We start from the raw sequence: 26,068 nt of genomic DNA, 5'->3' as shown, positions 1-26,068 counted from the left end.
CTACTTGAACGCATGTACCTGCATGCGATTCGATACCGAGACTCCCTTAGCTCAACATTGCGATTCATTCAGCCTATAAACGATTCCTCTGCATCTGGAGGCACCCCACGCAAGACTGATTGCATTTTTTTTACCAACGATCTCCGGACCCGAACAAAAGATTGATCTTAATCGTGACCCGAGATTGTGGGCACTGGGGGATTAGGGCTTCGGAATACTTGGGATATCCTGAAGTTTATCCGTGAGATCAATCATTAGAGAGGGGAAGCGGCTCGGCTGCATGGCCAAAATTGGATTCACAGGACAACCCATCGATGATCATCCCACATGATAATAAGCCACACTATACGCAAAGCTCTCAGGATTCTTTGCTTACAGCCAATGATGGACATGCTGCGATAGTGCTCTGATATTGCGTTTGATGGCCTGAGTGATGTGACTGGTATAAGCGTGGCCGCCCCCAAGCCACGTGCCTGTACCACTTCCAAGGTCCAATTGCACAGACCCAATCGGCGGGGATGCTCTTGATTACGACAAAGTATATCGAATTGACAGTATACAACTTGATCAGGTCCAATGTGATGAGTCCAAAAGGAAAGCGACCAACGCGGGCGCAGACTGCTCTGGGCAAACTATATGATGTTCAATGGTTCTTGCTGCTTCGGCCGGACTCACTTTCCGACATGTATCATCGGGCTGCGACTTCCTCCGACGCTCCCCAAACAGCGAGCCATCGAATCACGCCCACGAGTGTGAGCCCGCTAATAAAGGAGGTTGAGCTCATTCAATTCAGCATTAGTGCTTCACCGCTATCCTCACCATCCTTGCATCTTAAGTGCCAGGCTCTGCTGTTTAGATTTAGCTTCCTAGGGACTATCTTGTGACCAGTCGATGGGGGTGCGCAGACTTTCGACCTCGAGTCAGTATAGTGAGTTGCCTGTAGATGAGCAGCGGAGAAGTATTCTTTTAGTATTCTCAGTGGAGTATAAAGCAGAGGGGGAACCCTCTCGGGCCTAGAGTCAAAAGTCAATTCCTGCAGATCGATCACACCAATCGATCCATCGGAATGCTCGAGATTAGACAGCATTGACACTTACGACGCAGCATGTATCTTGCTCTGTCCTTTGCCACTTTTCTCCCTATGGCTCTCGCCGCAGCTCCAAATTATTGTCCGCTCCTGGGGCCAATCTTCCCCGCTCCACAAGCCATTGCCACAAGCAGCGCATTCCTCTCCGCAAGGAACAACATCTCTTCTGCCCTCGCCTCCGCCATTGCAGGAACATCATCCCTCGATGACATCTATGACCCCAACACCACATCTTTTGCGATTCAGGTCTTTTCGACTCATGATGCGGGGCCATTATTCGAATCCTATTACACCGCTCCGAATGTCAATGTGTCCGTCGGTGTTCAGACTGTGGATGAGAATACCGTCTTCCGCATTGGAAGCGGCTCCAAGGTCTGGACGATCTTGCTGATGCTCATTGAGCGGGGAGATGCTGTGTTTCGCGAGCCGGTCGCGAAGTATGTCCCGGAAGTTCGAGCTTGGAATAATACGCCTGGTTGGAATGAGATCGACTTTGTGCGCTGGGACGAGGTGACAATTGGGGAGCTGGCGAGTCAATTATCGGGAATCCCACGAGACTGTGAGTGACCGACCAGATCAGACCAGTATCCGCGTTGGCTGCGATACTCATATCTGTATAGATGGTTTCGCGGACTTAGCCACATTGCTGCCGGATCCGAGTGCCTATGGCCTCCCTCCACTTTCGCCCGCCGAGCAGCTCCCGTGTGGTGCGCCAGGCCAACCCTGTGATCGAAAGCGTAAGTAAGTCTCACATCTATCAGGGAACCCGATGCTGACCAATCCAGAATTTTTCAATGGCTTGTTGAAACGACATCCCGTGGTTCCCACTGCGTCCACTCCTGCTTACTCCAACGCAGCATTTCAGATCCTGGCATACGCTCTGGAAGCGATGACCGGTCAAAGCTATCAGAGGCTCCTGGCTCAGAACCTCATCCGCCCGCTCAATCTCACCCGCTCGAGCTACAACAAGCCAGCGAACAGACTAGGGGTCATTCCCGGAGATGTAGATACTACATGGTGGGCCTATTCACTCGGGGACGAGACACCGTGCGTACATACCCCAAGCTCCTAGGCTGCACTAACCGCCTGCAGTGCTGGTGGCCTCTACTCGTCCGCTAAGGATATGGCCACCATCGGTCGTGCCATCCTTGACAGCCAGCTGCTGCCCCAATCGCTTACGCGGCGCTGGTTGAAGCCCCACAGCCACAGTTCCTCGCTTGAGCTGGCCATCGGCGCTCCTTGGGAGATCTACTCTTTTCCCTACTCCCGGGTAGTCGACCTCTACGCCAAGGCCGGGGATATAGCGGCGTATTCGTCCATGCTTGCCTTGTCCCCCGACCACAATGCCGGCTTCACTATCCTAATAGCAGGTACCAACACGCACTGGACCACGGCCTATCTGTCCGATCTCGTGGCGAACGCGCTTCTTCCCGCGCTCGACGAAGCGGCGAAAGAGGAGGCGGCGCCAAAATTTGTGGGATCCTATGTGGCCAAAAACTCCACATCCTCACTGACCCTCCTCACGGACGATGGCCCGGGGCTCCAAGTCGAATCGTGGCTATATGATGGGGCCGACATGTTCAACACGTTTGCGGCGGCTCTGGGCACGACAGTTGCGGAAGTCAGCGTGCGGCTGTACCCGACCGGACTGGAAATGCCAGGGCGTATTTCTTGGCGGGCGATTCCGCAAGATTTGAGTGAAGGGGTAAATGCGATTGGGCCGTTCAGCCGGTCATGCCCGACCTGGTTCCTTGTAGACGAGTATGCGTATGGAGCTGTTGGGTTAGATGAGTTTGTGTTTGATGTGGATAGAGAGGGAACGGCGGTAGCCGTCGAGGTGAGGGGTTTGCGGATGGTGTTGCAACGATAGAATGGGTTATGATCCACGTGTTCTGCCGTCTGGACGCCACAGCATATGCATGGGGAACAATACTGTGAGTCTATGACATGTCTGTTGTCCGTTATAGCGAAGTGATAGGTCTGCCAAGGCACTAGTTTGCTCGATGGCTCGGGGATTCTCCGGGGTTGTGGCTGTGGTTGATTGATTGGAATTCATTGGAAATTGAAATGTCATCCATCGTCTTGACAGGACAATCGCAATCTGCGCCCAGTGAAAACCGGCGATAGCAAGCGATAAAGTGGATTCAACTGTGCGATTTAGTGTTTAGTTCTGCTGGGCAACCATGGTTCTGGAGACATTGACTCGGGGTCTTGGACCAAGTGCCAACAAGTCACGTCAGCCATTCTAGACTCAAGCCAAGAATGTCGCGTACCCCACGCTGTGTGGAGGATGCGGTCATCAAGGAGTCTGGGTGATGTCCAGCATTCCAGACGAGATGTGAGTGTGAGTTGGGCAGTGACATGTCAGGAGGGAGAGCCGATGAAGAAATGTCGAAGACAATCCCATAAAACCCCTACGGATAGTTCAAATCAGATGTGGTGGAAGAAGGGAAAGGAAAGTAACTGGCGGTGAGGCCTCGAGGGCGGAAGCACTTTGTGTCCGAAGTGGGGGCAGAGACTGACACTAACACTAAGTTATTACGGAGTGCTTAAGGGTCAGGTTGAGATTCTTGAATCCTCTTGAATGCAGGGGGGGGGGGGGGAAAGAGAAGGGGGAAGAAGAGGGGGAGAACGAACAACAGCCCCGCAGTGGGTGGAGGAAAGACAAACCCAGCGAAGAACCTGCGCTGAACTTGGAAGAAGAAGGGGAAGAACAGGTGAATCAGATGGTCAATCAACGATGAGTGATAATGAATGAATGATCCATGATCCATGATCATCATCATCATCATCCCTCCCTCTCTCCCTCCCTCCTGGTTCCTTGCCGCCGATCCATGCGTCTCCACCGGCTCTTCTGCATCTGGTCTTTGACGCTTGAATGCGACCCTGGCGGTTAACCTGGTTTGGGTTGCCGCTGGAGTGGAAATGAATGCAGCCTGTAAAGAAAAGGGAAAATGCGAAAATGTTATATTATTTTAAAATTCAAAAACAACCCTTATGCAGTTTCCTCCCTCTATTTAATTCCCCAACACCATAACGACTACTACTTACTCTTCGTTCAACCTCTAAACCAACTAACCCCCCTTGACAGCTGGTCTTTTTTATTGTTATTGTCTTTCATTTTTCATCCAGTTACTTTTTGAAGGATTGAATTCTTCTGGTCAGTCACTCTCTTCCTCAGTTTGTATCGATCGTCCGTCGACTGACTTGCCCCTCTCAGAACTTAATCGACAAGAACCATTTACTACTTACTACCAACCAGTACCAGCTGATAACCACCGCCACTGCCCAGAACCACTGTTCTTATTAGCCAACATGATCCCTGCTTGTTGAACTTCCCGTACCCCTCCTCCTCTCTCTCTCTCTCTCTCTCTCTCCCTCACTCTCTCTTCTTCCCTCCTCCCACCACCTCGGACTGGTGCCATCTGGTCGGGGCATGTGTTTGTGTGCATCGGCTGGGCCGTCCTCCTCGCTCTCTCTCCCATCAAGCCCGAAAGCATCATACACTCAACACAATCACATGGTCTATACCTCTGGCCTAGGTCCAGAGCATCTATATACTTCACCCGGTGTGAACATGAACATGAACAACCATACGAAATACCCAACACTAGCGGTCACCGAGATCAGCCTACCGTACATGGACGCCTATACTTCCGAGGACAGCAGGAGCAGCAGGAGTAGCAGCGTCGCCACCCGCCAAACCAACTACATCCCTCCCTTACCGGCCTCTCCTGCTGCGACAACAGAAACCACTACCACGACCTCATCACCTCCTTCGACTTCTCCATCCCGCCACCGCAAGGCCAGTTTCCAAAGCAGCTCCGGTAGCCACGGTAGCAGCAGCAGCCGCAGCCGCCGTGGCCGTCGACAGAGCTCTCTCTACTCGCAGCACCGGCGCATCGCCACCGCACCGACGACCGTCTCCATCACCCCGATTGCCGACCAACCCTCCCGCCGGGAGGATCTACTGGCGCTGCACCGGGAATCCTGTCGCTTGTTCCAGCAACCCCCCACTCCGACGGCCCCGTCCACCCCGCCGCGCAACCAGCGCTCACCCAGTACCAGCTCTAGCCTCACCACCACCATCACCACCACTACCAGCAGTCCCAAGGCCAGCTCGCCTTTCTCTGCGGTCCGCGAAGTCTACAAAACCCCCGTCCGCGCGTCCACCCTCCCCGTCTGGGACCGCGCCGACGACGCCACCCCGCAGACCACCGTGACGGTCATCGACTGGACGTCGCCGTCCACGCGACGACGGGAGTACGAGAAGATCGACAAGGCGAGTAGCGGGGTCCGCGGGTTCTGGAGGCGTGTGGCGCCCAAGTGGTGTCAGTCGCGGGCTCGGCGGATGCCGTTCTTCGAGGAGAAGGATGGGAAGGGGAACTATGAGGGGAGTGTGCGGCGGTTTCGAATGGATATTCCGGAGTGAGCTGCGGAGTTAGGTGATATATTTTAGCCAGATTTTGATACCCATAGATTGTCGAATGTTTTTGCAGTTTATCGCTGGAATGTGCATTGGTCTAGGTGGTGATTATAGACTTGACTGGAAATATGAAGAAACTTTTTGCGAAATAAATGTACTAACGCCTAAACACCATATTAACCACCGGGTGCGGGTATCATCACAACAAATCAAAATCATCCATCTTGTTTCTATAGCTCATGATCGTCCTCTTGATCTTGCTGCTGTCCACCCAGGTGACAAAGTCCTCCAAGTTGCGGGTGATGAGGTAGGCGGGATCGGTGACGACTTCGGTTCCGACTCGAACGTGGCCTTGTTCGATAAATGTGCATGCCTGTGGTGTTGTTAGCATCAAACCATCCATCCTCACAAAAGACATGAACAGAAGTAACGGGGGTTTCCTGAGAGGAAGATGCCAGAAACCTCCAACACACACTCTCTCTCTCTCTTCCCTTTGAAAAGAGTGAAAAGAGATGCGAAGGATACCCGGGGCGAACCCCGGGACCCACTCATAGGAGAAGGAAGAGGGATACTAGAGATACCGCAAACCCTCTTCTTCCATAACCACAAACCATGAGAATGACCCCCCGAGAGAGAAAGAACCCCCGGGACCGCAACAAGACAAAAAAAAAACTTACAGCAACAATATTATCCACCATCCCACTCCTCGCCATAAACACCGCCAACCGCCTCCGGCAAAATGCCGAAACCGTCACCTCGCGCTCCACCCGCGACAAGCCGGCGCCCTGCTCGCGGCTCTGCTTCAGAATCCCCATCCGCCACAGCTTGTCCAGCATGTCGGCCTCGAGCTTGCGACGCACGGGGTCGGCGGGGTCCAGCTCCGTCAGCTTGTGCGCCAGCTGCCGCAGCGAGCCGCACAGGTTGTTGTACTTGCGGTAGTCGAGCGGGTCCTGCAGGTGGTAGCGCGTGCGGATCTGCGACTCGCGGTGGTTGTTGTCCGACTTGTAGGTGTGGAAGTCGACCTTGCGGAGGAGTTTCTTTTCGTGATATTTGAGGGCGCGGACCATTTTGGGCTTGTGTCGGTGGTTCTTCTTATAGGGGGGAGGGTTGGTGGTAAGGTTGGTCGTGTAAAAAGTAAGTGCAGAGAAGGTAAAGTGTTGGGTTTCGTTTTGGGGGTCGGTTTGCTGGTTAGGTAGTTGTGGTGGTGGTGGTGGTGGTCACAGTCTTGTTGATGGGGGCTCTTCTCTATCATTCGGAAAAAATTTGGGAGGAGCGGTGGGGATATTGCCGGTGGTATTTTGGGGGGCGGGCTTGGCGGTGTGTTGGCGGTGAGATGGGATCACTGCCTCTTGCTGCGCCGTAACCACGGAGCTTTAGTTGTAAGGATGTCTATCTCTGCTGCATCTACAAACAGTAAGGTAGTTCTCGTTCTTTCAGTCTGCGCGAAATTGAGCGATTACTACGTAGTGATCGTAGCTATCAATCTAGATCTTATTGGGTGACCAACGTTTTGGTTAACCACTCCACTGGACGTCATTTGGAGGATATCCTTCCCATTAATTTGATACTAGTCTTCAACATTAACTGTGTGCACCCAGTAACTACCACAAGACGGTATTAGTTGATCTAACTTATACATCATGTATTACACCTCCAATCCATCCAGCCATCATCAGACACTATCAAACACTCCTTAACCCAGCACCCCCTTTTAAAGCCCCGGGGCAATCGTTCTCAACCCCTGCGCAAACCGCTTAATCTGCGCCGCGTAGTAATTCTAGACAATCCGTCAGCACCCACTCATCCCCCCGTTCAGAAGCAAACATACCGATTCCAACCCGGCTCCTACGCCCTTGAACGGCAGCAAGCGCGCCAGGGCCGGCATAGGCACCCGCCCCAACACCAAGCGCGCCTGTTCATCCTCCAACCCATCGTCCAGAAACACCTTGGGCAAATCCGGGTCGATGGCCGCGGGGCGACCCAGCCCGATGATGTCGCAGACATTCTGCTGCACGGCGGACTCGGCGCCAGCGCGCGTGCGGAACCCGCCGGTCAGCATCAGCACCAAACTGGGGAAGCGTTGGCGGGTTTCGCGGGCGAATTCGAGGAAGAACGCCTCGCGGGCGAGGGTGCGTTCGCTCTTGGGGGCGTCGAGGCCCAACATCTGTCCTTTAGCTTAGCATGGTCACCCAAAGGAGAGAATCCCCCAAAGAAAAGAGGAGTCTGAGTGATCTGATGGGGGTCTCATAGAATCAAAAAAAAAAAAAAAAAATCAACGCACCTTGGGATTCTCATAGCTCCCTCCGCTAATCTCCAAAAAGTCCACGCCGGCCTCGGCCAGCAACCCGATTTGCGTCATCGTCTCCTCAAAAGTACTCGAGTTGTGATCCGCCGAGTTCAGCTTGACGCCCACGGCAAACCCTGCAGGCACCACCTCGCGCACCGCATGGATGATATCTAGCAGGAACTTTGCGCGCTTCTCTGCGCTGCCGCCGTATGCGTCGGTGCGCTTGTTCGTCTGCGTTTGGTCCTATGGTCAGTCCTGACTCGGGCGTCTCAACCACTCCTTCCTGGGGAATTGCAACCATAACGATACCTTTGCATTCAAGAATTGATCTACCCCGCCCAACATACTAGTCAACCAAAAACCACATACATAACCAACCGAAAAGAATATATGAAATGACAACCAAAGAAAACTTGAAGGAACATACCGATCAAGTACCCGTGCGCGCCATGCAATTCCACCCCCGAGAATCCACTATCCGCCATCAACCGCGCGGTATCGGCAAATTGCCGCACCACGCGATCGATATCGGCCTGGTCCATCTCGCGCGGCGCAGGAAACAGCAGCCAAGCAAGCCCGCGTGCGAGGAAGCCCTCGCCAATCTGCAAGGGGATCGCACTCGGGGCGAGGGTGGAGGCGAACACGCCGCGGCGGCCAGCGAAGCGCACCGACTGGCGACCTGGGTGGCAGATCTGGACGATGCCGGGGGACCCGTGCTGCTGCTGGACAGCGGTGGCGTAGCTGGTCCAGCGAGCCAGGAGGGGTTCATTGCCGGCCTTGCCGGTGTACTCGCCGTGCAGGGCCGGGTCGTAGGGCTGGCCGAGGTGGTTGACGTCGACTTGAACGTTGCCTGTCTGGGGTCTCAGTGGGATGGTCCAGTGATCCCTGGGCTCACTGGATATGTGAAGCCTGTACAGGATAGATGTCATTGTGAAGGTGGATATATCTAACCGGTCAGAATAGCCCCCCACCCACCTCGTCCCCACCGTTCATAGGCCTTCAACAAAGTCGGTGTGACCGTATTCTCCGAACCAGCCAGTGCTTCGGCCAGCGCTGCCTATCCCACACCACACAACCATGAGCATGAAGTCCCCAAACACAGCGATCACAGCACGTGTAAAAAGGAGACTCCCATACCTTAGCGAGCCGATTCGGCAGCACCAACCCACAAGGCAACTTCACCGCCTCATTCAGAACAGACGGCATCTTAAATCACCAACGGAAGAAGTATGACTCCCAATCGCTCAACCGCGTGTGTTCTGGCCCAAAAAAAAGGGATATAAAGAAGGAAAGAAGGGGGCAATGCCAACGATATAAAAGCGGGCAAAAAACCCGTCCTAAAGAAGAAAAACCAATATTGAACCGAGGCAAGGCACGGAGTTTAGTACCTGATAGGCAGGGGTGGAGACAACCCCCCCAGGGCAGCCGTTGGTTCTGCAGGGGACACTAATCGAAGACAAGATTTGTGCAGTAGAGGCTTATCAAGCATAAACTGGGTGGTTAACTAACTATCGATCAATCCTGCCACGAGGGTGGAAAGGCTCTGTGGGTGTGGGGTGGAGACCTGGATTTGATTTGGCCATGCCACTTTTTACCACCCACCATCCATCCCTACTGTGATGGGACGGTAGAACAATAGGGCAATATTACAGTAGATGATGCCAGAAATGTGCAGTTCTATATGTCTTAACCGAATTGACATTCATTGCCTATTCCTACCTTAAAAAGTAGCTAGCCATGAACCCGCAACCGCTAGAAGCAGGCACAGGAATATTTTAAAATACTAGTATACTGCATTTAATACCAAAGAAATCATTTACTGTGTACGTGTATACACCGAACGCATTGGAATGTACTCCGTAAGAGACAACCTTATGCCTTATATGGGTTCCTCTCGGACGACCGGACCGGAGAAGACTCATCCGGCACACCGGGCCACCTTCCTCCCGAAGACGGGACTCATTTAGATTCTCTCCCCCACTCTCCCCCAGATTCCAATCCACGAGTCCCTCATCCTTTCGCCCATCATCGACGCAAGATCTTTTTAAAATCTGACCACTACGTCGGACCAATGAGTTCCTCGGCATCCGGATCCCGAGGTCCACCCGTTCAGCTATTCAGGGGAGGGATGGAGCTGACTGAGCGTTGACCACGCGGCCCCTCCCACTAATCTTAAACTGCAGGGTTGCTGCAAAAGCTTAGCTTGCTTTTGCCTGCCTGGGCCGGAGAAGCAGGGCTGATTTTAGGCGGCATGCCGGCTGGATGCTGGGTCTAGATGGGATCTGGAAGCGTTGTCTCCGAGCTGAGGAGACTCGGTGTCAGTTGCCAGAGAGGGGAGGGTGGGAGGTAATGGTAGTAATGGTTGCATGGCTTTCCCCGCATCAACATCAACATCAACATCAATCATCATCCCCTCCTCTTACACGTGTTGGTACTGGATGGTGGTGCGGGGTAGGCTCCTTCACACCCTACGTCCTACGCTCTACATATTACTTTGCCAATCCTTGCATGAGCAGCACTCGACGAGCATCACATGCTATTTCGGAGTCATATCGGGGCATGCCGAGGTCAGAAAGACACAGTGAGATTTGAACATCGTGCAGTTATGAATTTTTTTTTAACCCAACCCGAAAACACCCTCACAATATCTAAACTAACCAATCCGAGGCCGAAATCGGTAAGAATCCAGCACAAATTTGTCATCAAATGGGCATGGAAGCGGTTGCACAAAGGGGGTATACAAGAATAATGCATCCATCCAGATTCCCAGACAGAAGAAAGAAACAAAAGAAGCGCTCCAAAGCCAAGCAACCCCGTCAGTCCGGGATTGCGATGATGAGAGAAAAAGGTAACATGAAAAAGAAAAAAAAAAAGTCAGCAACCGATTTACAGCTTAGCGTTCTTTTCCGCATCCTCGCTCAGTCCGGAGAGAGACAAAGCGCTGCCACCCAGACTGGCAAGAATAGCACCAACTTCCCGCTCCAACGACAGCACCTCGGTGTGAGCGTCGTACATGCGGGTCTTGATCCACGCATCCAGAGTGGCATCGTCCATGTTGCGGAGGGCAGTCTCGCGGTCCACCTTGGCGGCTTGCGCGGCACGGATGACATTGCGCGCCACGACAACGCTAACCTGGCGGATGCGGGTCAAGTCGGGGTAGAGAAGGCCGTCGTGGATCTCCTCGGCTGTCAGAGCCTTGGAGAGGGCCTCTCCCGAGGCATAGATCATCGTGTCCGTGACCTTCACGGCCTTGGACAGAATGGTACCCAGACCAATGCCGGGGAAGACGTACATGTTGTTGCCCTGGCCGGGGTAATGAGTGCGGGTTTCACCGGCAGAGTTGGTGAAGCTCATGGGCTGGAAGGGGGAACCCGAGGCAAAGAGGACACGACCGTCAGTGTTGGTGATGGCGGTTTCGAAGTCACACTCGGACTTGGAGGAGGGGTTGGACAGAGGGAAAACAATGGGGCTCTTGTTCCAGTCGGCCATCTTGCGCAGAATCTCCGGGGTGAAAACGCCGCCCATGGTGGACAGACCCATCAGGATGGTGGGCTTCACGTGGTCAACCACCTCCTCCAATGTCTTCAGCTGCAGGCCGTCGTTGTCCTTGCGAGCAAAGTAGACCTTGTGGTCGGCGAGCCGGTCACCGCGGTCAGCGGTCACAAGACCCTTGGTGTCCACCAGGTAGAAGCAGGCGCGGGCCTCATCCTCGGTCATACCCTCACGGACAAAGAAGTCGACAATCTGCTTAGCAACACCGACACCAGCACTACCCGCACCAAAGAAGACGGCACGGTGCTCCTTGCAAGGAAGACCAGAGCGCTTGACAGCGTTGATTACACCGCCGAGGATGACAGCGCCAGTGCCCTGGATGTCATCGTTGAAGCAGGTGTAGATGTCGCGGTAACGCTCCAGAGCGGGGAAGGGGTTCTTGAAGTCCTCGAACTGGATCACAATTCCCGGCCAGCGCTCCGTCAGAGCAGTCATCAACTCATCCATGAATTCGCGCTCCTCATCAGGGCTAACCTTGTCACGGCGGCTACCCATGTACAGCGGGTCTTCCCGGAGAGCCTTGTTGCTGGTACCCAGATCCAGAGTCAAGGGGAGAGTAGCCTCGGGACGAATACCGGCACATGCAGTGTACAGAGCCAGCTTACCAATGGGAATACCCATTCCGTTGATGCCAAGATCGCCCAGACCCAGAATGCGGGAACCATCGGTGATGACAGTGATCTCGACGTTGGGCTGGGGCCAATTGGCGATGACAGCAGCCAAATTGCCCCGGTCCTCGTAGCTCAGGTACATGCCTGCGGGGTGCATGGTTAGCGCCCGGTTTTATACCGTGAACAGGGATTAGATTCCTCACCTTCCGGCTGCTGGTAGATCTCGGACCATCTTTGGCAAGCTTCTCCAACGACAGGGGTGTAGATAAGGGGAGTCAATTCCTGATGCATGTGAGCCAAGGTCTTTTCGGTCGTGTTGCTTCCGACGAGCCTTACCTTGAGGTGGTCCGTGACCAGACGGTAGAACAGGTGAACATTGTTCTTGCGGAGAGTGCTGAGGTACAGGAATTTATCGATGACAGTTTGCTTGAGAGCCAATTGAGCCAAACCTGTTGGAAGCTGGTTAGCGAAGTTGCGAGGCCACCGACCGAATTGCACATACAGCGAGTCTTCTGGGTTTCGTATGACTCCGCACGCGGGGGCGTCAAGCCGTAGGTGCGGAGATATCTGCGGATGTAGGCAGGGTTGGCGGTGTCAAAGTTGGACGGCTCGCTGAACGCAGCCATTGTTAGCCCTCTGCTCTGATCTGCTCGTGGGCGCCTGTGTTGCTCCATATGGTTGCATGGCACCAAATGGAGGATTCGCAGGCGATTGATTTGTGCAATAGCCGGGTTTCTTCTTCACTTACGAAGGAGCAGGATGGCTGACAATAGACGTCGCGTGGACGGGTCGGCTTTGCGCGGGAAATCGAGCCATGGTGGACGGCTGTGAGGTGGCGAGAGTAGTTTTCAAACGAATACCAATCGGCGAGGAAGAGGAGAGTGAGGAGGAGAGTGAAGAGGGTGACAGGAGCAATCGAGTAGAAGAGGAAGCGACAAGGCGCCTGATTTTAAGTGCTTGGGGCACTAAAGGCATTGAGGGCCCCTGAGTCGAAATCCACCGCATTCCGAAGATCAACCACGCAACAGCAACCAGGCGCACGGTAGTTGTGATCTTATGACGAGGCCGTTGCCAGAACTATGAACCAGGACCAGGGGATATTGTTTGAGGGATGACAGCGATCGGGAGGAATCGGGAGGCAGATGGCCAGTGAGGACGACCGGGACCGGTCCGGTGGGTATCGGGTCACGTTGGGTGCATGGCAGTGAACCGTTTCGATCGGGAGTGGAGGAGAATGGGTCTGCTCTCGGTCGAAAATAGGTGAGGTAGACAATTGGGGAGGGGGAGATAAATGGAGATACGGAGCTTCGAGGCGTGTCGGGTGTGAAGGGGATTGGGTAGAGACTGTCGTGGAAGTCCGGGTATGGAGCCTGGAGAAAAGGTTGCAAGCTTGGAACGGAAGGGGGAGCCTTCGCCGAATGCGCACAATTGCGGAGTTAATGCAGTCAGGCGAATAAACGTGTCCAGATTGGAAAGGAGCTGATAGTTGCTTAAGTTGATACAGCACAAATTGCGGCATTTCTTGCCCACCAGGACAACGACTACGTTGTAGGACGGAGTACGCTGCACAATAATTGCTGCTGTTGGACTGAAGTATACGAAGTATATGTGAGTCTGTCGGTTGTCACCCGAATTAAACTCCGGATTTTGTTGTGGCAGAGTGACTCTCGTATTGAGAATCCTGCATGCATTGGTTAATTGCAGTCTACGCCTGGAGGGAGAACCTCAACTCTTCTCAAACATACGAAGTAGTCCTGTGTAGGCCGGAAAGTGAATTAATGAAGTTTTGAAGACTTTTGTATCCTTCTCGGTTCAATCCCGATATTCCCGATATACCTTCCCGATCTTTTTTTTTTTTTTTTTTTTTTTTTTTTTTTTTTTTTTTCTAAAATTTTCACATCGGGAAACTAAACCCCAAGCAGCAAAAGACCCAAAAGGGTCCCGAAGTGGATCTCCCAATTCATGTGGCATAATTTCTCTCTCACACAAATCAGTCACCATGACACAAACCAGAAGGATTCTGGACCGGATGCGAATCATTGGATTCCCCGCAGCAAACGCGGCCCGGGTTTCCTTCTCACTGCACTTGATGAGAGTTGCTGAAATTTGCTGGCTGCTGCTCCCACCACAACTTCTCCTTATTTGGCTCCAGCTGCAGGTACTGCTTACCTACATCATACACAAACACTGTCCAACATTTCCAACGACATGTCACCCTAGGCTGCAGATAAACTGTTACATCATTGTCGGAGTGTACTGTACAGCACAACCTCCAGATTTGGGCACACGAACAAGGGGAACAAACCAATATTGACGATCAGAATGCGCGAATTAAATTGTCTCTGTGTGTGAGTGTGTGTTTGTGTGTGTGCGTTGTTTGCGGTGCTTCCCCGAATTCTTCTCCAAATATATGAGATTATGAATAGGTAATCCTGGTACTCCAAATTCCACCGGAACTCCTCCTCCAATGACAGCCTTGCCGCGCCGATCGGTTCCGACCGATGGAGTTCAAACAGTTGGCTGAGTCAGCTCAGCATTAACTCCTCCAAAAAGACCAAAAACAGCAATGTCGCGGGTGAGATGTGGTCCTTTTCGGCTCGGATGAGTAGGTATCAACTTAAGGTACTTTCATCATATTAAACACTTAAACACTAACTTACGGAGTTCACACGACACAAGAAAGTAAATAGCATGACCATACTATAATTAAATCTTTCTTAACGCCGCTTGAACCGTGCTACTTCCGACGGAGATGACAGCCAGGCCGAGCCTGGCTATTATTATAAATCTGAGGGGGCGTCTGGGACGACGATAAAGAATCGGGTGTGTGCTGGTCCATCGACTCCATCGACTCCATTCAGAAAAAACAACTGGAATAGCATTCGCGGCATTTGGGCTGGTCACCGCCTACCTCCTGCGAACTATTGGCGGCCTAGCCGATGGAGACGCCTGCAGATCCAAAACCCCGACTCAAATCCTCTGGATAGTCTCCGTACTCCATGGAAGCTAGTGAGAGCGATGGACGGGCTACTCCGTACTCGTAGACCTTCATTCTCAACGTCGGATTCACAATCACTCCTCCCCTCGCTTCAGGGTTCAAAGTTCAGGCTGAATGTCTATGCGAAATGGACACAGAACATCCCTAGATCATGGTGCAGCTATCCCTAGTGACCATAACCGGGTCTACCTAACCCACTTGCAAAGGGAGCTCCCCCTTTTTCCGCTTGCTCTTCTCCCGGGATTTATGATATATGGGTCACAAAGCTTGATCAGAGCTGATCATGCTGCCTCTTCGCCCTGTATTGAATTGCTTTCAATATGCCTCATGTGTGAGGTCTTGCGTAGCTCCTCTACCATGACCCCTGAATGACTAACTATATCTCTTGCTGTGAATGTGGAACCTCCAGGCTATGTGCAAGCATGCGACAAGTGTAAGGTATCTCCTTGCTCCCTTCCTCGCACCAGAATTAAATCGCGCATTGCAAATTCTCGATTGTCTGATCTGTCTCCGGCATGCGGGATGTGATGACGGATGTGTACAGTTGGTGACTGTCACACTGACCCCGTCTGCGGTGTCTACACACTTCACAATCTGCCTTGCAACGCTGCACGGACGAAATATCATTCCATGGTTCCTCAAAGTTTTATCTTTGGTGGCTCTCCGGGAATCTCTTGACTGGCGTGAAGAGAAGACTCTGTCTCTTGGTATCCCAAGTCTCCGTACAGTCCGTGTTGATACTCTGGGAAGGACGGAAGAGAGCGTTGTCTTGGTACTCACAAGGTAAAACTATCGGATGGGTGTGCACCAATAAACCAGAGTCAAGGATTGTTCCGGCGACTCTCATTCACCATGGGGAAAACAGCCTTAACTACTCCGTACCTAGTTAACTTGGTTAACTATCGATAAGGCGATAAGATAATCACTGACAGGTCATGTGACTTCTGATAAAGCGGCGAGCCAGCGGTGACGCAAGAGTGATTGGAGGGCGGCCCGTGATCAATGATGATTCCATGCAACAGGAATCAGCCAACCCAGCTGCTGCCAGGGTCATTCATCATCGCTCCCCCTCTTTCCCTCGCAGCATCACCACCATCCCTTGAATCCAACTACAGTGGTGGGATCATCTGCTAACCCCCATCAACAATCACCCTCAATTCGCTTTCCCCGCTCTAACTCTACATCAAGCAAGTTGATCTCTCCTCCTTCTGTTACTAAACCTCGGGAAATCCCATCGCAATCATGCCGCAAGGGGAGACCGAACCCCTCCTCCCTCGCTATGAGGAGGACACGACCCTCCAGCGTCGTTTGCATCAGAAATTACACACTTACCAGATGCTCCGGGCCCTCTCCGATGGGTATATGCCTTCCACGGAACAGGTGATTGTCAATCTCCGCACCTTGCTGGCTTCGGATGTGCTCTCCACCCAGACCCATGATGTGGGCTCCGTGGGTCGGCAAATCATCCGCGATTGTCGTCTGTGGATTCAGGTCTTCATCGAATTCCTCAAGGAGAAAAACGAGGATGATAAACTGCAGGAGTTTCTGTGGCATCTGGCTCGCTCTCGAGCCTCGATTGACCCCAATCAGATCCAGCAGCAGGCGCACCGAAGCCGGGTGAGGGCCGACACCAAAGCAGGTACATCACAACGCTCACCCCTCTGTCTTAGAGGATGTTCGTGGGTTAGCTAACTCTACGCCCGCAGCATACGACAGTCTGCGCACCGTGGGAAGCCTCCTACTCACCAATTCCGATTTCCGCTTGTTTGTGGAGGATCTTAGCACTGTCGGGCGGCAGATCTTCTCCGACACGGCATTCTCCTTGTCCAGCGCGACTCAGCAGATTGGCGAGCAGTTGAAACCATCCGAGGAGGAGATTGAAGCGGTGCAGAAGCCAGGTGCGGACGAAGGCCACACACCTACTGGGGAGGACCTGCGACACGAAGCAACCGAGGTGGCCGAGATCGCCGGCAATGGTCTGGCTCGCACTGGTAAAGATGCAGTAAGCAGTGCAAAGGAGCACCTCGCTGGCCGAGAGAAAGAGGCCCTGCTGTACCGGCTGAAGCAGACGGTCCTCAAGCTCAAGGACCGTACTGACTATTCGGACTCCATCTCGACCTTGGGCCAGCTGATTCGTCGATACGCCCAAACCTACGTCAACGCGGCCTCGGATGTAGTCACAGCGGCGGAGGAAGACGTCGAAGTCAATGCAGATCTCAAGCAGGCGATGCAGCAGTTTTGGGTCCTGCTGCAATCGTTCGGTGATGCCGAGGAATGGAAGGCGCTGGAGCAGCGCTTCGAGACCGTCCTGCAGCATGCAAACACAGATCCGGAGTTTGAGAAGTTCCTGTCGGAAACCGGGTCGGTCGTGCAGGAGATGCTAACTGATCCCAAATTCTTTGACAATGCGGAGGAGAAGTTCGATGAGCTGAAGGAGAAGTCCAAAGAGGTCAAGACGGAATCCCGGTTTAGGCAAGACGTCGATGCTTTTCTGGTTCAGGCCAAACGAGCCCTGCGAACTGTGCCAGGAGACAAAGCCGTGGCCAATCTTGTCAACGCAACCAGCAAGCTCTATAAGGATATCTGGGAGGCCTATCACAGTCGCGAGAGCCAGCTACCAGCAGACTTACTTGAGAGTTTCCTGCCTCTGGTTCTCCGTACTGTGCAATTCATCCCTATCCCTCGCTTGGAGATATCAGCGCCCGAGGTTGATCTGCTGCTGGAGAGCTTGATTCTTGAGCCCGGCCGAACGGTCAATTACTCGTCTTTCCTCCCCTACCGCATGCACGTCACCACGCGCAACGACATTGACATCTTGAAGAAGCATTCCAAGAAGACGGCCACAGACATCAAAACCACTTTCACGGCCACCGTTAACGGCTTGAACATCAGCGCGTCTGAGTTCGGGTACTGGATCAGGACCCACTCGGGCCCCTTCCTGCGATTCAAGGACGAGGGTGTCGCCAGCTTCTTCTTGGACAAGCGCGGAGTTGACATCTCGCTCGACATCGAAGTCGGCCGAGAGAGGCTTGAACAGATCTTCACCCTCCGTGGGGTTCGCGTGCAGATTCACAAGCTCGACTACAAAGTGCATCGCAGTCGGTGGAAGTGGCTGCTCTGGCTGACCAAGCCATTCCTCAAGCACCTGGTGCGTCGAGTCCTGGAGAAGAAGATTGCAGAGAAGATCGTCCAGGCGGCATTCGCCCTGAACCGGGAGCTGGTCTTTGCGCGCGAACGGCTGCGGGCGGCCCGGATCGCCAATCCGCAGGATCTGGCCAGTTTCGTGCGGGCTGTGCTGGCTCGACTGAAGGCGCTTCCGGAGTCTGACGTGGAGGCCCGCGTGGGGCTCGAGCCGCCTGGCGAGGGCGTGTTCAAGGGGGTGTATGCACCGGGCAGTCTGGTCAAGGTGTGGCACCAGGAGGCAACACGGGCGGAGGAGGCGATCGAGGAGGGCGACGAGTCTCGCACTCTGGCGGGAACTTGGAGGAACGAGATCTTTGACGTACCTGTTCGTCGTGCTTGATTTATCGATCTGATAGTAGGGATGTTGGGATAGGCAAATTGTTGAAGGGGGCGACAGCCATGGTGTAAAGTCTGTAGTATTCTCGGCGCCTTGGTCATTATTACTAGCGATACGTTTTCAATGAGATGGATGTCCTCTAGTTAGTTAGTTAGCTAGCTACTAGCAATGAGTAATTTCTCCATGAGGGTATTCAAGACTCAGTATGAGCCACGTGACTCAGGGCGGCGGGCGAACATTAGACCGGAGCGCCGATGCGGCCACCTAATCGGTCTCTTCCTACTGACTAGAAGAAGCGATGATAACAGCTCCGCAACAGCAGAGGATCCCACCAACTCCTGCCTCGCTGCTTGAGATCTTGACTGATCTTGAGGATTGTTAGCTGTCTGGTGTTTTTTTTTTCCACTTTCTTATTTTGTCCTTTCATTCTACATCACTACCTTTTCGACACCCGCGAAAATCACTACTGAACACTCATACTCCAGTAGTTCGCTAGCTACTAAAACTACTACTTATACACTACCTACCCAGCCATACGCTCATCAAGCACGAACCACCAACCGAAACGCCACATTTGCGCAGCGCCTAAAAGCATTCAAAAGCAAAAGGCAAAAGGCAAAAGGTCAAACAGAATCATCACCATGCTACCCTCCACAATGCGAACCCTCCTCCTCCTCGTGGCCCTCACCTTGTGTCTGGTGCAACTCGTCCTCGCCGCCGAGGACTACTACAAGACCCTGGGGCTGGACAAATCCGCCTCGGAGAAGGACATCAAACGCGCCTACCGGACGTTGAGCAAGAAGTTCCATCCAGATAAGAATCCGTGAGTTTGCCCTGTCACCCACACTCTACCATCACCCAGCTGCTTTTCCTTCTCCTCCCCTTGGATTATATTCAAGAAAAAACTGTTGTACTCAAACCTAAGGATAGAGGCGACGACACCGCCCGCGAAAAATTCGTCCTGATCGCCGAAGCCTACGACATCCTCTCGACGCCGACCACGCGCAAGATCTACGATCAATACGGTCACGAAGGCATTGAGCAACACCGACAGGGCGGGGCGGCCGGGGGCGGACGGCGCCAGAACGATCCGTTCGACCTGTTCTCGCGGTTCTTCGGCGGGGGCGGGCACTTCGGCCACGCGCCGGGCCACCGGCGGGGTCCCGACATGGAGCTGAAGGTCGGGCTGCCGCTGCGGGATTTCTACAACGGGCGGGAGGTGTCGTTTGGGGTGGAGAAGCAGCAGATCTGCGATGCGTGCGAGGGGACGGGGTCGGCGGATCGGGAGGTGGTGACGTGCGATAAGTGCGCGGGCCGCGGGGTGGTGATCCAGAAGCATCAGTTGGCGCCGGGGATGTTTCAGCAGGTGCAGATGCACTGTGATAAGTGTGGCGGGCAGGGGAAGACGGTGAAGAAGCCGTGTCCCATGTGTGCGGGCCAGAGGGTCGTGCGGAAGGAGGTGGAGACGTTTGCGTCGATCGAGCCGGGGATGGGGAAGGGGACGCGGATTGTCTTCGAGAATGAGGCGGACGAGAGCCCCGATTGGATCGCGGGGGATTTGGTGCTGATTCTGGAGGAGCGGGAGCCCGAGTTGGTCCCCGAGGGCCACGATGGCACCTTCTTCCGCCGCAAGGGCAGGGATCTGTTCTGGAAGGAGGCGCTGTCCTTGCGCGAGGCCTGGATGGGCGAGTGGACGCGCAACATCACCCATCTCGATGGTCATGTCGTGCAGGTCGGCCGCCAGCGCGGTCAGGTCGTGCAGCCCTTGGCCGTCGAGACGGTCAAGGGCGAGGGCATGCCCTACTACGCTGAGGGTCATCTGCACGAGTCGGCCGACGAGGACGAGGCCCCCGGGGATCTGTATATCGAGTATACCGTCATCCTGCCGGACGAGATGGAGAGTGGCATGGAGAAGGACTTTTTCGCCCTGTGGGAGAAGTGGCGTAAGAAGAACGGCGTCAACCTCGATCAGGACAGTGGGAGGCCCGTCGTGGCGCCCCGCCTCGTCAAGGACGAGTTATAATAATATTCTTTTTGACTTGCTTCTTATTTCTTCTTCTTCCCTGAACAAAGTACCGATTGCCTGAGTGGGACAAGCGGATGTGGATGTACCAATCACCCTCTATGCGGGCGTGGCTCTGAGATAGACAGACAAATTATTCAATAGATATTAGCCTGATACCTCCTGTCATTCCCTATGTCCCCCTCGTGTCTCGAAATTGTAAGCATGCTACGAAGCTGCGAGCGGCTACAAGGCAGTTGACTTTCCACAATTCTAAATCATCATCGAACAGAGATGAACGACTTCACACATCCGGCCCCGTCGCCACCCCAAACAGCGGGTCCACCGGCGCAAACGGCGCAAAATCCCCGCCGCTACTCCACGGATCCCCTGACAGACCTTCCAGGGTCTCAAAGTCCGGCATCCAGAACGGACTATCCTCCTCCAAGTCGATCCACGGGGCGAGCTGCAACGCCATACGCACGCCGTGATCCTGGCTGGTGGTCGGGTCGCCAGAGCCTCCAGGATTGGCGTGCGCGTTGGGGTTGGCATTGGCATTGGAAGTCGCGGCGCTGGAGGCTGCCTGCATTGTTGTCGCAGCTCCTGGAGTGGTGTTGGGGTGGTTGTCGCGGAACATGCCGGCGTTGATGCTGCCGCCGCCGCTGCTGTTGTGCTGCGCGGTCATCAGCTCGGCCATGCCGACCTTCTTCGTGGCGTCGGCGCCGTCGAGCTTCTCCATGGCGGCGTTGACGAGCAGCTCAAAGGCGTCGCGGTACTTTTTGACCCACTTGGCGCGCTCGCCCATGACGAAGAGCACGGTAGAGCAAGCGCGGATGTCGTTGCTGAGCTGCACCGACCAGACTTCGCTGGTGTGCGTCCACAGGGCGTAGAGCAGGGTAATGCCGGCCATAAACACGGTTTGCACTGCCAGGAAGGAGTGCCCGTATTCCAGGGTCTGGTGCAGGCGCTTGTGCGTCTGGCAGGTGTTGCCGGCGGCGCGCAGGCAGATGTGATAGTACGGGTCTGTGAGCGGAAGAGAGGGGAGGAAAGGCTGGATCAGCAGTCGGAGAGCCCGGTGATAGTGTAGCATGGGATAGTCGAGATCGGATCCGCTGAATCGGCGGGTTGCGGACTGCTTCCATTCCTCCAGTTCTAGATACAGGCGGTCCATTTTGGAGCGCAGCGTGTGCAGTGATCGATCGGCTCGGTAGATCTTGTGTTGGATCCGGGAGTCGATCCGACGGAGTTTCATGAGGTAGATTGCAAACGTTAAGCTTGTGATCCGGTCCATCGGTGGACTGGCAGTCAGCACAGCCGGATCATGCACGTCGTCATCGACGTCGAGTGGTAAAGGCAGGTCGATGTGTCGGTCTGCGATGCTGAAGGGCCGGCCCAACGACATGGAGACCACACGCTCGAGGTAGTAGACCGTCCAGAACAGACGGCGTCGCATCTGCGCGGTGAATGGATCCAGGTTGTTCTCGTTCGCTTTTCGGTGCAACCCCAGGTCGATGGCTGTTCGCATGGCAAGCCCGACCATGTACCACATGCCCTGGCTGGACGCAGATCGCAGGTGGTATACCACCAGCAGAGTCATGGCTTCGATGTTCTCCACCGACCGTGGCTCGCACATTTTGGGCACGGTCTGTATTGCTGTCGTATAGAATTGCTACCACGGCGGTTAATCAAGTTATCAGGGCCCAGCATGACAGAGAAAAAAAAAAACTCACCTCCGGGACAATGGTGGCAAGGTTCTCACTCAACTTTATCGTGGTTGCGCCAATGGCGTAGACCAGGTACAGCTTGAAGATGCCGAATCGCTCCGCCCTAGTAAGCTCTTCGCGAGGAGTCCTGGCCAACCGCCAGCGGTCTTCATGCAGGCGCCATAGCTCTGTCCGATCAAGGAAAGGATACCTCACATGCAGTCTCGTCAAGTAGGCGCGCAAAATCCGCGATCCCAGCTCATCATTCGGCGGGTCCGTGGTCTTAGACAGCAGCTCGTCCATACGCAACGGTCTCGCCCGCTCTTCTGATGAGGTCTTGTCCCCAGTGGATGGTTGCGGGGGAAGCCCGGTGATGGTCTGACCGGGGAGCTGTCCCACTCGGGTTCCGGTTGGAGTCCTAGACGAGGAGAGAGCTTGGTTCCAGACCGTGGCTTGAACCATCTCTCCGAGGTCTGCAGCCAGAGATAACCCTGAGCTAGATCCTACATATGCCGGGGCCTCCGACGAGTTGAGGGCGAGAAAGCCCACTATCTCCCCCACAGCATTGCGGTCAAGTTCGGTCGTCGACCCCGCCGGTGTCGGCGGATTCTGTGGGGAGAGTAGTGCCGCTACAGGGTGAGCAACATGGCTGCTGGCCCGGCTGCTCTTGGCTCTCGAATCTAGCTGTGACTCCAAATATTGTATGCGGCTCTCGAGAGCCCGCGTGTATCTGCAGGGTATCAGTCGAGTATACTTAGGTGTAGTGAAGCCCGACATGCGGCTTACTCATTGTGAGACGCATTATCATGACGCACGGAAGCTTTGTCGCAGTTCGCTCCGGCTTTGTGACAGTTGGAGCAGATGGGATAGTTGTTGTCACACTGTCATAGTTTTCGTTAACGAGAGTCCCCTCTTCAAGAGATGAAAAGATGCATGATGGACTGACTTTCTGCTTCCTCGTTTTACAGCGAGTGCAAGCGGTTCTCCCCCGCTTCCGAGGATTGTAATCCCGCGAGGGAGAAGACGCTCTGGTGTGGGTGGAAGCTCCCTCAGTCTCCATCTCGCTCATGTTTTCATTGTTGCCACCCCTGTATACTTGTTCAGGACGAATGACGTCGGAGGTGCACGAGGCCAGTTTATGGAGTCGGAGGGAATGTCGGAGGAGAGGAGAGAAGAAGGAATGGAGCGTCGGGCCTCCGAAGACTGCCAAGACCTTGCGGTTCGTCCCGCCGCTAAAGTCAAGCATCGTCTCGAGACGTCTCTGGATTATATACAAATTGTAACTATTGTTTCTCTTCTTGATTACACACATGCTAACAACGCCAAGTTCTCACTCCCTCGGCTTTCTATGATTCCTGTTCCTTGCTAGACGTATTAACGGGAAGAATGGTTGAATGATCCACCGGCGCCGGCTCAGACTCATGCGGTACCTGAGCTTCCACATCCTGACCAGCAGCAGTTCCTTGCTCTTGTTGCTCTCGAGCTTCCGCCTGTCTTCTCTTCTCCTCCTCTTGTCGCTTCTCTTCTTCAATCTCATGCGCATCTTTCGGTCGCTCCAAGCCTCGGTCCCGAATGAGAAGACATGCAATAAGGCAGATACCGATCAATGGGACCTGCAGGATGAACACTGAATGCGATGCCTTGGCGTAGGCGTCGAGAATCTGTTCCCAGTCAAAATCTGAGATACCATCGCGGGATGGGAGGGTATATGAGGAATGCGCAACGTCTTTGTAACCGGCTGGGAGGTTGGATCGCAGCGAGGCTTGCAGGAGGGCCGCGGAGACGGCCAGGCCGCAGGCACCGCCCATACAGCGGAAGAAGTTCCGGTCTGAGATAACGACAGCTCGTTGGGCCTTGGTGCAGTGGGCTTGGAAGGCGATCATGGTTGGCTGAAAGGTCCAGCCCACGCCAATGCCCGCAATTCCCACAATAACGGCAATGGCACCGGGGCTGGTATGACGATCAAATAACAGCATCAGGCCAGCACCCCTGGGATTGTGTCAGATCACCGGTCTGGCAAGTGGTTCGGAAGGGAAGTTGACGACTTACAAGGTCCACATGAAAAAGCCAGCCCAAATCACCTCTCCGTAACGCTTCATTCGTGAAATGTACTGCCCAGAAGTAATCGATGCGAGCGATTGGCAAGCTACCATGGGTGCAGTCAATGCAGCAGACACAATCGGCGACCAGCCACGAGCGTTCTGGTAGTACAAGGGCAAGTAGTAGAGGCATGACTGGTAGACAGCACCAAGAAGGAAACTCTGCAGGAATAGAGCACAAAGCACTTTGTTCTTGAAGAAAACCACTATGGAGACATTAGTATCTCTCTTTCTGCTTCAAAATCCCTCGAACATACCTGGAAGCATAGGCAGAACCGCCACTTTCCATTCGACCACAATAAAGGCAAGGATGGCGCAGCCTCCAATAGTGAGCATACTGATAACCATGGGCGAGTCCCAATTGAAATACGACCCGCCACCAGAGATGGGAATCAGCACGAAGATGATACCGATCGACGAGGCGATAATACCCCAGAAATCGATTCTGCGGACATTCTCCCGGAAACTATCCTTTCGTGCATTGTTAGGAATCAAAATGTACCCAACAATGATGCAGCATGCTGCCAGTGGAGACAACAGCCAGAAGAACCCTCGCCAGGTCGAGTCCATGACAAAAGCTGCAGCGACGAACGGACCAATAACATTCCCAAGCCCTAAAGACGCACCCAGAATGCCTTGGTACTTCCCTCGCTGTTGAAGGGTAACGATGTCCGAGACGATGATCATGGTCAGCGACGTGACGCCGCCCCCTGCAACACCAGCCAACCCTCGAAAGACGTAGAACATGGGGGCATTCTGGGACAGGCCACAAAGCAAGTCAGCTATACAGAGAAGCGCTAAAGCACAGAGATAAACAATTTTTCGGCCGAAGATGTCTGAAAGTCGGCCATATAGCACCGTAAACATAGTATTCGCGATCAGGGACGAGGTCCCAGCCCACGAGATGGTGTCCTGCGCATTAAGGTCGCGGGCAATGGTAGGGAGCGTGACGCTGATGCCATTTTGATCAACAAAGGTAATGAGCAGCGAAACGGCTAGGCCAGAGAAGACAACCAACAACTGTCCGATAGGTAAGATATTGGTTTGGTCGTGCAAAGCCTTTTCGGCCGCTTGTTGCCGATTCATCTTTTCTTCTTCTTCGTTTATGGGAACAACGATCTAGGCAAAGGGATGCCCATGGACAATAATTTTTAGATGACCTCAGACTTGGTCTATTTGGGGCTGCAAATGGTCTCAGCTAGCCCGAGGGGTAGTGAGGTTCGTGTCACAAAGATCGGATCAGGTATCAAAGATTCAAAGCTCGTGCCCTGATAGCTGCCGGCTCCGCTGCATACACTCAATTGAACTGCTGTATATGGGGGAATTCAAGTTGATGCAGATTGGAACACCGTCATGCGGCCCCTGTTTATTTGGTTCGTGGTTCGTGGGCCAATTTAGTAAGAAATATGCTAGACGAGGCGAGCAATTCATTCTTCCTGCAGAGTCTTTATCAGTCCAGCTCTGCAGGGCATCGGACGGACCACCGACAGATTTGGGCGACTCGGACATATTAGCAACGGCCGCTTTTCCTCTTCTCACAATGAATCATCGCGTATGAGCAGCCCCATTACTAACCGAGCCAGGGAATCCGGACCAATTCCGCGCTCTGGTCGCCAGTCATCAAACGTCTTTTTTCCTTTGGCTGTGGGAAAGTGGATCTGTGTGGCGGAAAGTTGGTTGAGCGGTTCCTTTCGGAGGTCCGACTATAGTGCGGAGTTCTGCCGACGTACGCGGCGGCAAATGATACTCCTGCTGGGCAAGGTCTTATCGCAACTAACAAGAA

General features: G+C 53.9%; 9 protein-coding genes across 9 annotated transcripts; 5 read left to right on the top strand and 4 right to left on the bottom strand.

Annotated features, from left to right (window-relative positions):
• Positions 1-1,105: 1,105 nt before the first annotated feature.
• On the top strand, positions 1,106-2,957 carry BP01DRAFT_295087 (serine hydrolase domain-containing protein; the record flags this gene model as incomplete). The annotated part of the gene is made up of 4 exons (XM_025571801.1): positions 1,106-1,646; positions 1,708-1,824; positions 1,873-2,134; positions 2,180-2,957. 4 exons carry the CDS (start codon positions 1,106-1,108, stop codon positions 2,955-2,957), a joined length of 1,698 nt encoding a protein of 565 aa, XP_025431817.1.
• Positions 2,958-4,120: 1,163 nt separating this feature from the next.
• On the top strand, positions 4,121-5,650 carry BP01DRAFT_356042 (uncharacterized protein). Its single transcript, XM_025574846.1, has 2 exons — positions 4,121-4,247; positions 4,308-5,650. Exon 2 carries the CDS (start codon positions 4,608-4,610, stop codon positions 5,517-5,519), a length of 912 nt encoding a protein of 303 aa, XP_025431816.1. The 5' UTR covers positions 4,121-4,247; positions 4,308-4,607; the 3' UTR covers positions 5,520-5,650.
• Positions 5,621-6,751, bottom strand: BP01DRAFT_356040 (snoRNA-binding rRNA-processing protein IMP3). The gene is made up of 2 exons (XM_025574845.1): positions 6,191-6,751; positions 5,621-5,886 (listed from the first exon to the last, which is right to left on the bottom strand). Exons 1-2 carry the CDS (start codon positions 6,578-6,580, stop codon positions 5,713-5,715), a joined length of 564 nt encoding a protein of 187 aa, XP_025431815.1. The 5' UTR covers positions 6,581-6,751; the 3' UTR covers positions 5,621-5,712.
• A 358-nt stretch (positions 6,752-7,109) lies between these two features.
• On the bottom strand, positions 7,110-9,287 carry BP01DRAFT_317578 (FMN binding oxidoreductase). Its single transcript, XM_025572612.1, has 7 exons — positions 8,938-9,287; positions 8,752-8,857; positions 8,228-8,650; positions 8,110-8,129; positions 7,795-8,031; positions 7,342-7,677; positions 7,110-7,290 (listed from the first exon to the last, which is right to left on the bottom strand). Exons 1-7 carry the CDS (start codon positions 9,004-9,006, stop codon positions 7,225-7,227), a joined length of 1,257 nt encoding a protein of 418 aa, XP_025431814.1. The 5' UTR covers positions 9,007-9,287; the 3' UTR covers positions 7,110-7,224.
• Positions 9,288-10,351: 1,064 nt separating this feature from the next.
• Positions 10,352-12,841, bottom strand: BP01DRAFT_415352 (uncharacterized protein). Its single transcript, XM_025579131.1, has 5 exons — positions 12,712-12,841; positions 12,466-12,575; positions 12,300-12,412; positions 12,167-12,245; positions 10,352-12,107 (listed from the first exon to the last, which is right to left on the bottom strand). The coding sequence occupies exons 1-5, from the start codon at positions 12,777-12,779 to the stop codon at positions 10,687-10,689; spliced, it is 1,791 nt and encodes a 596-aa protein (XP_025431813.1). The 5' UTR covers positions 12,780-12,841; the 3' UTR covers positions 10,352-10,686.
• A 1,196-nt stretch (positions 12,842-14,037) lies between these two features.
• Positions 14,038-14,337, top strand: BP01DRAFT_356038 (uncharacterized protein). The gene has a single exon (XM_025574844.1). The coding sequence runs from the start codon at positions 14,053-14,055 to the stop codon at positions 14,275-14,277; it is 225 nt and encodes a 74-aa protein (XP_025431812.1). The 5' UTR covers positions 14,038-14,052; the 3' UTR covers positions 14,278-14,337.
• Positions 14,338-16,150: 1,813 nt separating this feature from the next.
• On the top strand, positions 16,151-18,528 carry BP01DRAFT_338992 (uncharacterized protein). Its single transcript, XM_025573345.1, has 2 exons — positions 16,151-16,600; positions 16,668-18,528. Exons 1-2 carry the CDS (start codon positions 16,204-16,206, stop codon positions 18,482-18,484), a joined length of 2,214 nt encoding a protein of 737 aa, XP_025431811.1. The 5' UTR covers positions 16,151-16,203; the 3' UTR covers positions 18,485-18,528.
• Positions 18,529-18,797: 269 nt separating this feature from the next.
• Positions 18,798-20,649, top strand: BP01DRAFT_356035 (putative DnaJ domain protein). The gene is made up of 2 exons (XM_025574843.1): positions 18,798-19,304; positions 19,412-20,649. Exons 1-2 carry the CDS (start codon positions 19,138-19,140, stop codon positions 20,502-20,504), a joined length of 1,260 nt encoding a protein of 419 aa, XP_025431810.1. The 5' UTR covers positions 18,798-19,137; the 3' UTR covers positions 20,505-20,649.
• A 138-nt stretch (positions 20,650-20,787) lies between these two features.
• On the bottom strand, positions 20,788-24,972 carry BP01DRAFT_373336 (MFS transporter; the record flags this gene model as incomplete). Its single annotated transcript, XM_025576782.1, has 6 exons — positions 20,788-22,152; positions 22,214-22,916; positions 23,002-23,067; positions 23,558-24,175; positions 24,236-24,491; positions 24,543-24,972. 6 exons carry the CDS (start codon positions 24,970-24,972, stop codon positions 20,788-20,790), a joined length of 3,438 nt encoding a protein of 1,145 aa, XP_025431809.1.
• Positions 24,973-26,068: the final 1,096 nt, after the last annotated feature.

The sequence above is a fragment of the Aspergillus saccharolyticus genome (assembly GCF_003184585.1).
Source record: "Aspergillus saccharolyticus JOP 1030-1 unplaced genomic scaffold BP01scaffold_12, whole genome shotgun sequence".
Lineage (NCBI taxonomy): Eukaryota > Fungi > Ascomycota > Eurotiomycetes > Eurotiales > Aspergillaceae > Aspergillus > Aspergillus saccharolyticus.
Note: the sequence above shows the minus strand (reverse complement) of the source record. Positions and strands in the feature narration are given on the sequence as shown.